At 47.8% G+C, this 17,206-nt stretch overlaps 1 protein-coding gene across 2 annotated transcripts; it reads left to right on the forward strand.

Annotated features, from left to right (window-relative positions):
• The first annotated feature begins 1,255 nt into the window (after window positions 1-1,255).
• LOC132828614 (gastrula zinc finger protein XlCGF49.1-like) lies at window positions 1,256-14,500 on the forward strand. Of its 2 annotated transcripts, none has more exons than XM_060845669.1 (3): window positions 1,256-1,835; window positions 9,463-9,533; window positions 13,413-14,500. In XM_060845669.1, the coding sequence occupies exon 3, from the start codon at window positions 13,524-13,526 to the stop codon at window positions 14,139-14,141; it is 618 nt and encodes a 205-aa protein (XP_060701652.1). In that variant the 5' UTR covers window positions 1,256-1,835; window positions 9,463-9,533; window positions 13,413-13,523; the 3' UTR covers window positions 14,142-14,500. The 2 variants fall into 2 exon arrangements, with proteins under 2 accessions (XP_060701652.1, XP_060701653.1); XM_060845670.1 differs by having other exon boundaries at window positions 9,463-9,498.
• Window positions 14,501-17,206: the final 2,706 nt, after the last annotated feature.

Consider the following 17,206-nt stretch of genomic DNA (forward strand, 5'->3'; position numbering starts at 1 on the left):
GGTATATTTTAAGAAATAAAGTTGTTAATATTTATTTTAAATAGTCTTGGCCTCTCAAATTTTCACACATTATTGCACAGTATAAATCTTTTCCGTGTTGCTGATTTAAATTAAGTAGGAGGATTTACCCCATGACATAAGAAGAGTCAAACTAAGGTGGGACTTATATAGTAAATGCTAAGGTCCTGAGCAGTGTTATGGAACAGAGGGACCTAGGAGTATAAGCTTATAGATCTTTGAAAGTATTGTCACCGATAGACATGGGCGGTGAAGAAGGCATTTAGCATGCAGGCCTTCATCCGTCGAGGCACTGAGTGTAGGAGTTGGGACGTAATGTTACCATTGTATCAGTCATTGGTTGTGCCGTATTTGGAGTACAGTGTACAGTTCTGGTCAGCCTGTTATAGGCAAGGCACAGTTAAACAGGAAAGAGTGCAAAGAAGATTTACAAGGATGTGGCCAGAACTAGTGAGCCTGAATTATAGGGACAGGTTGGCCAGGATAGGGCTTTATTCCTTGGAGAGTATGGGGTGACCTTTATTGAGGTGTATAAAATCGTGAGGGGCACAGACAGGATGAGTGCAGATAGTCTTTTTCCCCAGGGATGGGGGAATTGAAAACGAGAGGGCACAGGTTTAAGGTGAGAGGGGAAAGATTTAAGGGAAACCTGAGGGACAACCTCTTCACACAGACGTGGAAGGGCTGTCAGAGAAAGTGGTTGAGGGAGGTACAATAGCAACATTTAGAAAACATTTGGGCAGGTACATGGATGGGAAGGGTTGAGATGGATATGGACCAAATGCAGGCAATTGGAATTGGCTGAGTGGTCAGCATGGACCAGTTGGGGCTGAAGGGCCTCTTCCCACGCTGTCCCCATCCCAGGGCGCTTCGCCCACCTCACAATCGGTCTGGGTGAGTGGCGGCAGCTCCCGTCCAATAGGAGGTGTGTGGGCGTGACTGGAGGACCGTGCGTGGGCGGTGGGCGGGACTGGAGGACCGTGCGTGCGCGGTGGGTGGGACTGGAGGACCGTGCGCGCGCGGTGGGCGGGACTGGAGGACCGTGCGCGCGCGGTGGGCGGGTCTGGAGGACCGTGCGTGCGCAGTGGGCGGGACTAGAGGACAGTGCGTGCGCGGGACTGGAGAACCGTGCGCGCGCGGTGGGCGGGTCTGGAGTACCGCGCGTGCGCAGATGGCCACCTTCAAACGGCTCGAGAGAGAGGAGGAGGCGGGGCTAACGGTCCTCCCGACCCCGGGAGCTGAGCGGCGCGGCGCGGCGCAGGCGTCGTGACCTTAGGTCTGGGCGAACCCCGGAGCGGTTTGAGCCGCGAAGAGGGAGAGATGAATCCGGCGCCGCTTCTGTGTGTCGTGACCACGCGATCGGGAGACCAGGACAAAGACTCCTGCTGCCCGGGGGCTACGCGGCCGAGGCGGAGGAGAGACTGTCGGTATCGCCGCCGCCGCCGCCATCTTGGTTAAGGGCGCGGGCCCGTGGGACGCATGCGCGGCCGTCGTTCTTCGTGGCGTCAGTTCGTGGCAGGGCGCATGCGTCGGTTGATTGACGGGTTCGGAAGGGAGGATCCGCGCACGAGAAAGCGGAGCCCGGAGGAATCATTGTCCCTTCTGGTTGCAATGGGGGTCGGTGCAAGAACACTTTGCAGCCGCATGCAATGGGAAAGGATCGCAGGCTGGATACTCGGAACAAGCACCAGGATCTGCTAGGCACTCGTTTCGCCAGCACTTGGCGATCGTTATTTCTGCTGCTGCTGGAGGAGGGGGGTGGAAAAGCAGGTTCACATCCCCTGGTTGAGACCCCTCCTCTAGCTTCCCGACCTGAGGTAAGACAAATGAGACTGAGCCCAACACGGAGCACAGAGCAGATCGACCCGAATGGTGTCTCGGCTTAAATACAGCCGTGGAGCTGGACAGCACGGAAGCAGAGCTTCGTTGCCACTGGTCCATGCCAATCAACCTCGCCCCGTTTGCCAGCATTTGGTCTATATCTCTCCCAAATCCTTCCTGTTCATGCACCCACCTTTATTGTTGTAATTGTACCACCCTCAACTACATCCGCCTGTCAGCTCATTCCATCCACTCACCCACCCTCTGTGCGAAAAAGTTGCCCTTTAGGTCCCTTCCATACCTTTCCCGTCTCACCTTAAACCTGTGCCCTCTTGTTTCGGACTCCCCTCCACTAGGAAAAAGACTTTAGGTATTCACCCTGTCCACGCCCCTCATGATTTTATAAACCGCTATCAGGCCATCCCTTAGTTTCCTATTTTCCAGAGAAAATAGACCCAGCCTTTCTAGCCTCTCCCGATAGCTCAAACCGTCCAACCTGGAAACATCCTTGTAAATTTTTTCTGCATCTTTTAAAGTTTCACAACCTCTCCCCTATTGCAGGGAGACAGAATTGATTGCAGTATTCCAAAAGTGGCTTAACCAATGTCCTGGACAGCCGCAACATGACATCCCAACTCAGTGCACTGCCCAGTCAAGATAAGTGTACCGAATGCCTTCACTACCCTGTCTACCTGTGATTCTGCCTTTAAGGAACTATGAAGCTGCACTCTTTGTCTGGTAATAGTCCCTAGATCCCTACCGCAAAGTATTGAAGTCTTGCCGTGATTTGCCTTACCAAAACACAACACCTCACTCTCACCTAAGTTAAACCCCATCTGCCATTCCTCTGCCCACCTGATCAAGATCCTGTTGTACTGTGAGATCACCTGATTCACTGTCCACTCCACCAATAATTTTGGTGATGTTTGCAAACTTACTAATCATTTCTCCGATATTTGCATCCAAATCATTGATATAAATGACAAAAAAGCAGTGGATGATTAGAACGGCCTTTTAAAAAAAAGAATATAGGAGATTCATTATGGAACAGAATGAGGCCATTTGTCCTGACACGTTAGTGCTGACTGTCTGTGGAAGAATGCGGTCTATCTAGGGGGTGGCACAGTGGCTCAGTGGTTAGCACTGCTGCCTCACAGCGCCACGGACCTGGGTTCAATTCCAGCCCCGGGTGACTGCATGTGTTGAGTTTGCACATTCTCCCCGTGTCTGCGTGGGTTTCCTCCGGGTGCTCTGGTTTCCTCCCACAGTACAAAGATGAGCAGGTTAGAGTGAATTGGCCACGCTAAATTGCCCGTAGTGTTTAGTGCATTAGTTAGGCGGAATGGGTCTGGGTGGGTTAATGTTTGGAGGGTCGGTATGGATTAGTTGGGCCAAAAAGCCTGTTTCCACACTGTGTGGAATCTAATCTAATTCCCTCCTCTATCCCCAAAGTCCTGCAACGTTATTTCCCTCACGTACTGATCTTTCTTTTGTCAGTCTGTGATCATCTCCACATTGACCACCTTCACATGCAATGCATGATGCATATTAACCACCAGCATATTAACGAAAACACTTGTCCATCCATTTCTTACACATAAACTGAAGTCTGTCTGTTCCTCCAGGTATCATTGTTTACAACTGTGTCTGTGTCTCCCTCATCTACACCTATTACCATCTTGTGCACCTCTTAACATCTTGTACACCTCGATCAAAGGTCCTGTCATTATATCGTCTTCAAGGAGAACAGACATTTCTCCAAACTAACTTTGTAACTAAATTTCCTTCCCAGGAACCACTTTAGTAACTGGTGTGTGCATCCGTTGAGGGTCTTTACATCCTTCCTGTAGTGTGGTGACCAGAACTGTAGTAATACTCAAGTAGTGACTGAGCCAGAGCTTTATAATGTCAGCATTGTTTCTCTGAGTTGATTCCCTTTACCTCTATTCGTGAAGCCCAAGGTACCATCTATGTTGCCCTTTGAGTATGTCCTGTCACCGAGAGAGATTTCTGCATATGAATCTGCGTCTCCTTTTGTTCCTGCACACATTTTACATCTGTGCCATTTAGTATATATTCCTTCTCCCCATTTCTTCTCTCAAAATGCATCACGTTTCTGTGTGTTCATGTTCCACTGAAAGTGTTAATTCTGCTTCTTGCTCCACAAATTCTGCTTTTGTTTTTAAACAAGCATTTCCTATTTTAAGCTCATTTGATACTTCTATTCATGTGATTTCAAATAATTGGCATAGTTTTTTCAAGGCTTCATGAAGTTAATTGGAACTGGTAAGATGGAAAGAGAGAAACCATTTGTACTACTTGAGAGATTTAGAATGAGGCGGCTTGGTCTAAGAATGAGAGCGAGAACTCTTCAGGAACGGATGAGAAAACCCTTCTCATCGTAAAGTTGGTACAAGTCTGGAACACGTTTCCTCAATGGCAGTTCAAGCGTGGTCTTCGAAACACATGAGCAGGATGTAGGGTCTGGAAGAATAAATTAATATTGGGGTCTGGGGATAATATTGACTATTAGACACTGTTATAACTGGAGCAAGGGGAGGAAATACGTATTTAAAACAGTCAGCCATAGAGAGCAGGAGGTAGTGGGAATTGATGGGAAAGAGCAGCAGGATGAAGCTATGTCACTGAGTCAGAGAATTGGTATAGCATGGGGAGGCTGCCTTGGGCTGTCCCACTCCTGTGCAGGCCTGGGTCAAGGTTCAGGAAGCTGCAAGCTGGGAGCTTGTTGGATGAACTGGGGTGGACGGGGAGGAGTGAGTGACAGGTCTGTTGGGCTTTCATGCAGTTGGGCACAGGGCTGGCATTAATATTGGGGCTGCTATAGTTGTGCAAGCCCAAAGGGTTGAATATAGTCTGTTTCCATCAACAAGGAAACAAATCACTCTCAAATTGTTCATTTCACATTTCATTCTCGATCTCTGCACTCTGCCAGCCTGCTTATATATGTTGGATTAGATTCCCTACTGTGTGGAAAACAGGCCCCCGAGCCCAACAAGGGTGGCACGGTAGCTCAGTGGTTAGCACTGCTGCCTCACAGCGTTAGGGACCTGGGTTCAATTCCTCCCTCAGGCGACTGTCTGTGTGGGGTTTGCACATTCTCCCCGTGTCTGCGTGGGTTTCCTCTGGGTGCTCCGGTTTCCTCCCACAATCCAAAGAGGTGCAGGTTAGGGTGAATTGGCCATGCTTAAATTGTTGGCCCACGTCCTGAGCTATTACACGGCTCTGTTCTCTCCGGATCCGTCAGCGAGGATGCTCGCAGAGTTCTGTGGGAGGACCTGCCGCAGCTCAGCCTGGAGGACCCCAGAAGGCTCAACGCTCCCGTCACCTTAGAGGGGCTGACCGGCGCCCTCGACCGGCTCTCAAGGGGCAAATCCCTGGGGCTGGATGGGCTGACTGTGGAGTTCTTCAGGGCGTTCTGGGACGTTCTGGGGAGCGACTACGCACAGGTCCTGGGAGGAGTGTCTAAATGCAGGGGGGCTGCCCCTTTCTTGGCGCAGGGTGGTCATCGTCCTGCTGCCAAAGAAGGGGACCTCCGGTCTCCCTCCTCAGCACAGACTACAAAATCTTTGCCAGGGTGGTGTCTTCTCGCCTGGCTTCCGTGCTGGCCCACATGATTCCCCCGGACCAGTCCTACATGGTCCCGGGCCGGGGGATACACGACAACATCCACCTGGTCCGGGACCTGATCCATTTCTGTCGACGGGCTGGTCTGCCGAGCGCCTTCCTGTCTCTCGACCAGAAGAAGGCATTTGACAGCGTCGATCACGAGTACCTGCTCGGGACTCTGTGGGCATTCGGGTTCGGGACGCAGTTTGTCGCCCGGATCCGACTTTTGTACGCCGCCGCAGAGTGTCTGGTTAAAGTTAACGGGTCCCTGACGACGCCCCTTCGCTTCGGGAGAGGAGTGCGTCAGGGCTGCCCCCTGTCCGGCCAGCTGTATTCCCTGTGCGTGGAGCCTTTCCTGCGCCTTTTGTGGAGGAGGTTGTCGGGGTTGGTTCTGCGCAGCGCGTGTACAGATGTGGTCCTCTCGGCTGATGCCCTCGACGTGCTCCTCACTTTCACCGACCCGGCTGACCTGGGGAGGATGCGCGAGTGCCAGGCCGTGTACTTGGCAGCGTCTTCCGCCAGGATCAACTGGGCCAAATGTTCCGGGGTACTGGTGGGTCCGTGGCGGGTGGACTCTCTGCCCGAGGAGTTACGGGGGTTCAGTTGGAGTACCACCCATCTCCTCTACCTGGGGGTCTACCTCAGCCCGACCAGGGAATCCTGGCCGGCCAACTGGCAGGAGCTGGAGGCCAAAGTCTCTGCTCGCCTAGGCCGCTGGACAGGACTGCTCCGAGTGCTATCTTACAGGAGCCGAGTGCTGGTCATAAACCAGCTGGTGGCCGCCATGCTGTGGTACTGGCTTGTCACTGTGGTCCCCCCTCCTGGCTTTGTCGCTGACATCCAGAGAACGTTGGTCGACTTCTTCTGGAACAAAAAGATGCACTGGGTCGCTGCGCAGGTTCTGAGTCTCCCTATTGAGGAGGGCAGTCAGTCGCTGGTGTGCGTCCGCACCCAGGTCGCGACATTCCACCTTCAGACCTTGCAGCGATACCTTTATGTCGAGCCTCCTCCTAGGTGGTGCGCCCTGGCGACGTATCTTTTCCGTCAGGTGCGTAACCTCAACTACGACGCGCAACTCCTGTTCGTCGACTGTGACGGTTTGGAGGTCGGCCTCAAGACCTGATCACGTGTTAGTCCTCCCCCTTTCTCTCGGGGATCTGGGGTGGAGGGTGCTGCATGCAACAGTCCCCTGCAACCGCAGATTGCGGTGGTTCACAGACTCCCAGCCCAACTGCTTGTTCTGTGGTGCTGTGGAGTCCGTGTACCATGTGTATATTGGGTGTGGGCGTTTGCACTCCCTTTTAATTTTCTCAAAAACCTTCTCCTCTGCTTTTGGTTGCACTTCAGTCCCACGCTCCTGATCTTCGGGCACCTGGTACGGAGGAGGGAGGGCAGGTCTGAAGACCTCCTCGTGGGTCTGCTCCTGGGCCTGTCCAAACTGGCCATAAATAGGTCCAGGCAGCGGGCCGTGGAGAGGGTCGTTAGGGCCGACTGCCTGCCCCTCTTCCGCGGTTACGTTAGGGCCCGGGTGTCCTTGGAGAAGGAGCACGCAGTGAGTGAGGAGGAGGCAGAGGCAGAAGGAGGTGAGAGTTCCGAGTCCTGGGCCTACTTTTGGAAAAAAAAATAAATAGGAGTTGGTAGAGTTGTGGATAATGCCGAAGGATGTTGTAAGTTGAAGAGGGACATAGATAAGCTGCAGGGCTGGGCTGAGAGGTGGCAAATGGAGTTTAATGTAGAAAGGTGTGAGATGATTCACTTTGGAAGGAGTAACAGGAAAACAGAGTACTGGGCTAATGGTAAGAGGGCTTGGTAGTGTAAATGAGTAGAGATCTCGGGGTCCATGTACACAGATCCTTGAAAGTTGCCACCCAGGTTGATAGGATTGTTCAGAAGGTATACAGTATGTTAGCTTTTATTAGTAGAAGGATTCAGTATTGGAACCATGAGATCATGTTGCAGCTGTACAAAACTCTGGTGTGGCTGCACTTGGAATATTGTGCACAGTTCTGGTCATCGCATTATAGGAAGGATGTGGAAGCTTTGGAAAGAGTTCAGAGGAGAGTTACCAGGATGTTGCCTGGTATGGAGGGAAGGTTGTATGAGGAAAGGCTGAGGGACAGCGAAGAAGGTCGAGAGGTGACAGATGAGAAATGTGAGATAATCAGAGGGTTAGATCGGGTGGACAGGGAGAGCCTTTTTCCAAGTATGGTGACGGTGACCACGAGGGGGCATAGCTTTAAATTGAGGGATGATAGATATAGGACTGATGTCAGAGGTAGTTTCTTTTCTCAGAATAATTTTGGTGTGGAACACATTGCCTGCAAAAGAGTAGATTTGCTAACGTTATGGGCACTTAAATGGTTATTGGATAGACATGTGGATGAAAACCTAATAGTGTAGGATAGACAGACTTCAGATTGTTGTGCTAACCCTGTGAAACCATCGAGGGCCGAAGGGCCTGTACTACGCAGTCATGTTCTCTGAGTGTCTGAGGTTCTGTTCACTCCAAGAGCTGCCTCTGAAGGAGCTGGATCAGTGGTAAGGACCTTCCATGTATCTGTAGAGGGTGACTTGGTGACAGGATACCAGCTTCTGTGGAGTCATTTCAAAGTGTTTTACAAAGCCAGCGGGTGTCAGGTGAGAAACCTTTGATCACACAGCGAATGGTTCCGGTTTTCCAGTGCGCTACAGTGTGGTGGAGGCAGGTTCGGCTGAGGCATTCAACAGTGCTGTGGGTGATTATTTCAGCGGAGACTGTCTTTCAGATTCATGGGGAAAAATTAGGGTCTTGGCAAGAAGTTAAACTGCTCCGAGGGATGGTGTAGACTTCATGGGTTGAGCAGTCTGTTTCTGCGACATAATGCTTCTGTGAATCGGTAAAGGAATGGTGGGAAACGTCCGAGTTGGCTGGGATGCAGAGTGTTGTGGAAACTCTGTCTGCCAACATTCAGCAGCCTTTTCTTAAAAAAAACACCCAAAACATTGTGGATGCTGTCAGTCTGAAATAGAAACAGAAAGTGCTGGAGAAACTTAGCACGTCTGGTAACATCTGTAGGAAGAACATTCTGATGATGGAACGCTGGACTCGAAATGTTAACTCTTGTTTTCTCTTTCTCTCTGGAAATATTGCCAGGCCTTCTGAGTTTCTCCAGCACTTTCTGTTTGTGTTATTATCCAGCAGCTGTTGATCAGTGTCTTATTGCAGGCTGAGGATAGATCAATGACCTGCACCTTTAACTACATTCCCCATTCCATGAATGTTGCAGGGCCTCGTCACAAATTTGGTCCATTTTTCCTAAAAGCTGTTCCTTTTCTCAAGGATACTGTGTGGTTATTTATTTTCAGAGGGTGGTAAACAGCTTCCGGTTCCGATTAGACTGGTTAGCTACAGGGATTAAAGGGCACTGAGAGGCCTTTTGTTTATATGTAAACAGATGAGACTTCAGGCCAAGTGGTCATGTTTTAGAAGTGACCTGTAGAATGAAAGGGGAATGGTCAGCTCTCTCGCTGAGCAGTTCAGTCCAGAACCAGTTAGGAATTCAACAGTAAGCTGTGTGGAAACAGGTTTCTAAAGTCTCTCGCTCTCTCCTTCGGCCCTTCTAACTTCAACCTGTGAGCATTTGTTCCATTTTTACTGTTTTTCTTTTAAGAGGTTTTGATAATTGGGACTGTTATGTATATTCAGAACAGCATCCATGAATCTAGTTTGGATATACTGAGTTCTGTAGCAGTTCTTCATGTTTCATGGTGCAATTTTGTGAGTAAACTTTTGTCTGTTTTAAAACCTGGTAGTCAACCGAGCTAACTTACTCCGGGTAATTCTCACTGTACACTTAGCGAAATAAATCACAAAGTTACTGTCTGGGGCTACCTGCTTAAGAACGTTTTGCTTGGTCTGGCCTAATCCATAACAGCCTGCTGAAAGTTTCCAGTGTTTTATCCTTTTGTTTCCGATCCTGCGTGTAACAACGTCTGTTTTGTTTGTTTGTTTAATAGAACCAAGTCTGGATGTACCGACGGACACAGCAGGAGGTGGGTTTGGATCTGCTTGGGTGTTGAATGAGGAGGTCAGTTCCTGATCTTTTTGTCAGTCTTCTTGCTGCTTCAGTTTGAACCGGAATAGAGGTGGAGGCGAGGTTGCTGGGTGTTTCCAAAAGGACTTTTGAATTCATTGAAGGTCTGGCAAATGGAATGTGACGTTAATAAATGTGAAGTCATCCATTTTAGTGGGAGAAACAGTAGAAAGGATTATTACTTGAATGGTAAGAAGTTACAGTATGTTGCTATGCAGAGGGACCTGGGTGTCCTTGTGCACGAATGGCTGAAGGTTGGTCTGCAGATATGACAAGTAATTCGGATGACAAATGGAATTTTGTCCTTCTTTGCGAAAGAGATTGAGTTTAAAAGTGGGAAGTTGTGTTGCAGATGTACAGGGCCCTGGCGAGGCCACACCTGGAGTACTGTGTGCAGGTTTGGTCTCTTTACTTGAGAAAGGATGGACTGGCACTGCAGGGGGTGCAGAGGTGTCTCATTAGGTTGATTCCGGAGTCAAGGTGGTTGGTTTATGAGGAGAGACTGAGGAGACTGGGATTATATTCATTGGAATTTAGAAGAATTGGTGTGTTGGGAGGGGTTGGGGGTGGGATCTTATTGAAACATATGAAGGGAATAGATAAGACAGAAGTAGAGAGGATGTTTCCACTGGCAGGTAAAACTAGCACGAGAGGGCATAGCTTCAAAATCGGGGCAGCAGATATAGGACTGAACTGAGAAGGAGCTTCTTCACCCAGAGGGTTGTGAATCCATGGAACTCCTTGGCCAGTGAAGTAGTTGTTGCTACTACAGTAAACGTTTTTGAAGCTAAAGTAGATTTGTTTTGAACAAGAAAGGAAGTAAGGGATATAGTGAGAAGGTGGGTAAGTGGAGCTGAGACCACAAAAAAGATCAGCCATGATCTTATTGATTGGTGGAGCAGGCTTGATGACCTACTCCTGCCCCACGTTCTTATGCTCCGATGCATGTTATGTTTGCCCCAATGATTTCCAATGTGAGATCATGGAGGGAGGGAGATTTAGGATTCCATCCAGACAGATTCAAAACATTTTAAAGCGTTTTCTTATTAAGCACAAATACTTCCAGAGGAGCTTTTTTACAAGTATAAATCATTGAGTTTTATTCTTGGGATTTGGACAGGGCTAACAAGGCACACAGCTATTGCTCATACCCAGGTCAGCATTGAGAAGTTGAGATGGGGTAACTTCCTGAATCACTGCATTGCTTGAGGTGAAGGTGCGTCCACAATGGATAAAGAGACAATGAAGGAACATCTTTTTCTCCTGCCCTGTATATAATACAAGGTCCCCATGTACTTCACAGAAAGCGTCTTTCATGTAATTTGAGATTGCATCAAAGAAATCGGTTTTAAGAAGGGTCTTAAAGAATGACAGGGCAATCTAAGGAGGGAATTGCAGAGTTTATCACCACAGCGTGCTCACCAATAGTGGGGAAATTCAAATCAGAACTTAGTGCAGTTCGTACAGCCTGCATTTCAGCCTTTGAGGACGTTAGACATAGTGAGGGGTAAGGTCGGTGAAGAGTTTGGGATAAAAGGGATGAGCAAGTTTTGTTTCATTGGAAGCCTGTCACTCAATGAACAGAGTGGCGTTGGATGAACAAGTCTGTGTAACTCATCGTCATAGAAACAGGAGCAGGAGGAGCACTGCATGTGGTCCCTAGCATCTGCACTGTCATTCAAAGGATGATGGCTGATCTGACATTCCTCACATCCATTTAACCCGTGACTAATCGAGAATCTATCTATCTCGGCCTTAAATCTACCCAGTGCTCTGGCCCCACAGCTCTCTGAGCCGAGGACTTCCAAAGGGGCTCAATCCTCTGACAGAAGAAGAAGTTTTCCTTTATCTCAGTTGTAATTTGATGCTCCTTTTATCCTCTGGTTCTAGACTCTACCGTGAGGGGAAACATCTCAGCATTTACCCTGTCAAGCGCCTTAAGAATCCAATATGTTTCAATGAGATCACCTCTCATTCTTCTAAACTCCTGTGAGTTGGGTCACAACCTGTTTAGCATTTACTCAAAAGACAGTAATTGTACGAGCCTCCACCACTTCCTCTGTCAACTCATTCCACGCGTATCACCCTCTGAGTGAAAAAGTTGCCTCTTAGGTCTCTTTTATATTTTCCCCATCTCACCCTAAAACTTGTGCCCTCTAGTTCTAGACTCGCCCACCCCAGGGAAAATCCTTTGTCTCTTTATCCTATCCATGCCCCTCATAATTTTATAAACCTCCATAACATCACCCCTCAGCCTCCAATGCTCCAAGGAAAACAGCCCCAGCCTGTTCAGCCTCTCCCTATAGCTCAAACCCTCCAACCCTGGCAACATCCTTGTAAATCTTTTCTGAACCCTTTCAAGTTTCACAACATCTTTCCGATAGGAAGGAGACCAGAATTGCACGCAATATTCCAACAGTGGCCTAACCAATGTCCTGTACAGCCGCAACATGACCTCCCAACTCCTGTACTCAATGCTCTGACCAATAAAGGAAAGCATACCAAACGCCTTCTTCACTATCCTATCTACCTGCAACTCCACTTTCAAGGAGCTATGAACCTGCACTCCAAGGTCTCTTTGTTTAGCAACACTCCCTCGGACCTTTCCATTAAGTATATAAGTCCTGCTAAGATTTGCTTTCTCAAGATGCAGCACCTCACGTTTATCTGAATTAAACTCCATCTGCCACTTCTCAGCCCATTGGCTCATCTGATCAAGATCCCATTGTAATCTAAGGTGATCTTCTTCGCTGTCCACTCCACCTCCTGAAGTCAGACTTATCTGCTGTTATACTCCAACCCTCTTGAAATACAGGCCATTAGCCTTTCTGATTACCCACTTGACCTGTGTGGTAGCTTTTGTTTTGTGCATGACTACCCCAACCCCTTTTTTGTCTCAGCGTTCTGCTGTGTTTTCCCCATGAAATAATATCCGTTCTTTTGTTCTCCCAAAATCAACAAATTCATAATTTTTCCCATCATATTCCATTTGCCACCTTTTTGCACCCTTCCCAATATCTCGGTGCACTGTTTGCATCCCTTTTGTAATGTGTCCTTTCACCTGTTTTCGAAACATAACACTCAGTGAGTTGGGTGATGCTGAATAACGGTTTCTGTGTAATTCAGCGAGGTGAACGGTGTTGGACAAAGGAAAATCTGGTGTGTGAGAGAGGAAGCAAAATGTTTGGCTGGCCTCCTGTTCGTAGAAACGTTTGATGTAGGAGCAGAGATAGACTGTTTGGTCCTTCAATAAGGTTATGACTAATTTGTTTGTGTTTTGAATTTTGGGGCCTCTCAAGCGTGTCTGCGTTAAAAATATTCAAACGCTACAACTCCAGCGTCTCCTGAGTTCCAAAATTACACAACCATCTGATGGAAAATGGAGGCCTTGTATCTACCCTAACAGAGTAACCTTCAATTTTAAAACAGCGTTTCCGCTAGCTCTGGACCAAAGACAGTGATATTAGCACTGACAGGGAGATTGCATCTTAGTATTTGAAAGTGAGAAAGTTTCTGCTCATTCAGATGGCGGGGTAAGTCAGGGTGTTGTATGACCTCGTGGTGATGGTGTTGACATGCACCTGCTAGCCTGGGCCGTCTCGGGTGAGCCTGTAGAAGATTCTGGTGACGTTCTGGCTCAGTTGTTGACATATTAACTCCTTTACCATCTGACCCTTTCACCTCACGATCTCCTTCCATTGTCATTGGCAAGCACTGACTCGTCTCCTTCCCTGAAGGACATCAGTGAATGAGCTGGGCTGTTCACATCACTCCACAATGTGACCAGATCCATCAGCCTGATTTCACAACCTGTCTGGTGTTTGTGGGTTCCCTCTCACATTTTTGTTCTTCTGTTCTCAATCAATTTTTCAGGAAATTCGAACAGGTGGATTTGCACCCAGCAAACTCGATCCAAGCATTGCTCTTGCTCTGACGGAGTAGCTCCCTTTTTGTTTGTCGCCTGCTTATCACAGCAGTGTGACCATGGAAGGCCAAAGCACCGATCGCAATGGGGAGAAACTCTACACATGTTTGGTTTGTGGACACGTCTTTTGTCACTCATCTGACCTTTCAATACACCAGCGTCATCACACTGTGGAGAAGGTCTGGAAATGTGCGGAGTGTGGGAAGGGATTCAAATATCCATCCCTGTTGGAAACTCATCAGCGCAGTCACACTGGGGAGAGGCCATTCATCTGCTCTGAGTGTGGCAAAGGCTTTGCTGCATCATCCACTTTGCTGTCACATCGGCGAGTGCACACTGGGAAGAGGCCGTTCACCTGCTCTGAGTGTGGGAAGGGTTTCACTCAGTCATCTACCCTGCTGTCGCACCGGCGCGTTCATACCGGGGAGCGGCCGTTCACCTGCTCTCATTGCGAAAAGGGATTCACTCAGTTAGCAAACCTCCTGAAACACCACCGAGTTCACACCGGGGAGAGACCATTCACCTGCTCCCTGTGTGGGAATGGGTTCACCCAGTCGTCTGACCTGCTGAAGCACCAGCGGGTTCACACTGGGGAGAGACCATTCAGTTGCACCCAGTGTGGGAAGGGGTTCACTCAGTCATCCCACCTACTGAAACATCAGCGAGTTCACAAGTAATCACAGTCAGGGGTTTCTGCTATTTAAGTATGCACAGGAATGAACCACAGACATTAGGATCTCTTTCTGAGGATGATATTTAATCATAATGTGGATGCACTTCAAATATAAAGACAAATCTACAGGATGAATTTGAGAAAATAATCCCAACTCGCTGCATGTGAATGCCTTTGTACTGTGTAGAGATGTTCACCTGGACTGTGTGAAATTTTCTGATTCATCCAATGACCTCCACTTGTCAGAGTGGCTGTCCATCTCTCAACCATGTTTTGTGGAGGGCTGTTTCTGATGTTTGTAAACTCAAGTTTGATCATGTACTTGAGGTAAAGATTGAATAAATCAACTTTCTGTTAAACGCACAGTGTGTTGAGTCTTTCTAGCATCTCGAAGACTAGTTAGCTCCTTTCAAAGGACTGTTCTTCTCTGCCATATCCTTCATCCTCAAAAGCCAGTGTGAGGAGCTTAGGGAACTTTGTTTAAACCATGACTAAGGCAGGTTGATGAATTCCCTGTATTGTCTCCCTTCCACTAGTCCAGCTGTCTCTGACATTTTGATTAGATTAGATACCCTACAGTGTGGAAACAGGCGCTTCGGCCCAACAAGTCCACACCGACCCTCCGAAGAGTAACCCCCCCAGACCCATTTCCCTCTGACTAATGAACCTAACACTATGGACACGGGGAGAATGTGCAAACTCCGAGGCTGGAATTAAACCTGGGTCCGTGGCGCTGTGAGGCAGCAGTGCTAACCACTGAGCCACCGTGCCGCCTATTTTCCCTTGCTCTTTGCCATGAATCTATGCAGTTCTCTAGTCTTTCTCCCAATCATATACTGTCAGTGCCCAGTGTATCTGCCTTATGATTGAAGGAACGTGGCTGCATAGTGACCCGGATTGGCAACTGAATTCTCAAGAATTTTCAACGTCTAGGAAGGACAAACATGAAGGAGGTGGAGTTGTGCTGCCAAGGGCTAGGGTCAGGCTGTCAGCAAAAGAGAATCTACAATCAGAGGAACAACTTGTGTGTTTATGTGGGTGGGCAGAACAGCAGGGGCAAGCAGTTGAAGTAATTCCTGAGCCACCAAATAGTAATAATGGTGTGGGGCATGGTATTAAACAGGAGAGGAGGGAAGCATGTAGCATGTTATCATGGGGCACTTCATTCACATCATCTAGACTGACTGAACTCATTGAGCCCTTAAGGATCATTTTTACACTGGCACCCGTTGACCAGTGGCCATGCACAAGAACCGATATTTGGGCCCCAGGTGTTCACGATGTTTATTAATGATTCGGAGGGACAGACAAATTTGTGGTTTACAAAACACACAATCCCACTTAGCTTTCAAAGAAAACAGAAAGCAATTCCAAGGAGATTTAGGAGAAAGTGAGGATTGCCGGTGCTGGAGATCAGAGTCGAGAGTGTGACGCTGGAAATGCCCAGAGGTTCTGCCCGAAACGTCATTTCTCATGCTCCTCGGATGCTGCCTGACCAGCTGTGCTTTTCCAGCAGCACACTCTCCAACTCCAATGGGACTTAGCTGAAAATGTGTTGCTGGAAAAGTGCAGCCGGCCAGGAAGCATCCAAGGAGCAGGAGAGTCGACGTTTCGGGCATGAGCCCTTCTTCAGGAATGAGGAACATTTTCCAGCAACACATTTTCAGCTCTGATTTCCAGCATCTGCAGTCCTCACTTTCTCCTCCAAGGGGACTGAGTCAGGCTCAGTGAATGAGCAAGCGCACTTGAGTTGGAAAATCACGTGGGGAAATGCAATATTATCCATTTTTGTAGGAATGCAGAGTTCAGTGCACGTGTAAAATAAATGATAAAAGTTTGGATGTCAATATTTTAGGAAGTTCGTTTGTTGGACTTCTAATTAGCAGTGCTGTCAAGGGCTTGAGAAGGTGAGTGAGAAACATTAAAGAATTCAAACAATCATGATTATCATGAATGGTGGTGCAGTTTCACCATCATGAATGGCCTGCTAATGTTTCTATGTTCCTGGATGCGATGAGCAGCGGGTGTTGATGCAAACATCAAAAGCAGAATCTGATCCTTGTTGTCACTTCTGACCACGCCAGTTTCTCAACAGATGAGATAACTGAGCAAGTCCATGGAACAGGTAAGCAACCACCATCTCTGTTTGTGCTTTGGTCTTTCTGCTCATTCTTTCTGCTTTCAAAGCAGTTCGCAGATTCAGGATATATCAGCAGTCACATTATCAGTGTGAACAAATAAGAGTCAATGAATTCTTGCATAAAATGAAATGAGGAACCCTGAAACCAAGATAAGTTGTTGTAGAAACTCAGAAGGTCTGGCAGCATCTGGGAGACAGAAAGCAGAGTTAACGTTTCAGGTCCAGACTTGGACTCGGAATGTCAACTCTGGTTCCTTGCTACAAATGCTGTCCGAGCTGCTGCGTTTCTCCAGCATTTTCTGTTTTATATTCAGGTTATGAGAGTCTTGACAATTCCAACTGCTCCTGAAGTGATGTTTTGGTTTCAGTTTCCTGATGACAAATTTAATAGCTGCTCACGTAACTCAGTGCCAAATGTTGCTTTTATAGCACTCCCATGAAATGATTTGTAATTTTTATTATACGAATGGTACTGTATAAATGAACGGTCACTTTGTTATGTTGGACACATATTGTTCCTTCATTGCTGTCTGAGACAAAGCCTGTCATTCTCGTCACAATGTCACAATATTTTTATGTACAAAGCAATTTGGATCCTGGGGCTTGGTGATATGTTGGTCATAGAATCCTACAGGATTGAAGAGGCCCTTTTGCCGTTAAAACTGCACTGTCAAAACAATTATAAATCTTCACTGTCCCACTTCCAGCACCAGGGCTTTGAATGTTAGAACATTTTTCTAATTGAAGCACTTGTTGAAGATTGTGAAAAGTTACCTGCCTGGTAACACTGAGCAGAGAGGTAAAGTTGACCTTTAACTGCGAATAGCAGCTTTTATTTTTTTTTAAAAAAGGAGAGAGGAGAACAAACGAACTGCAATTTGTTGATGAGGTCAAATCTGGAAGTCAATTGCAGGTTGATTGTTTTTCAA

The sequence above is a fragment of the Hemiscyllium ocellatum genome, chromosome 27 (genome assembly GCF_020745735.1).
Source record: "Hemiscyllium ocellatum isolate sHemOce1 chromosome 27, sHemOce1.pat.X.cur, whole genome shotgun sequence".
Taxonomy (NCBI): domain Eukaryota; kingdom Metazoa; phylum Chordata; class Chondrichthyes; order Orectolobiformes; family Hemiscylliidae; genus Hemiscyllium; species Hemiscyllium ocellatum.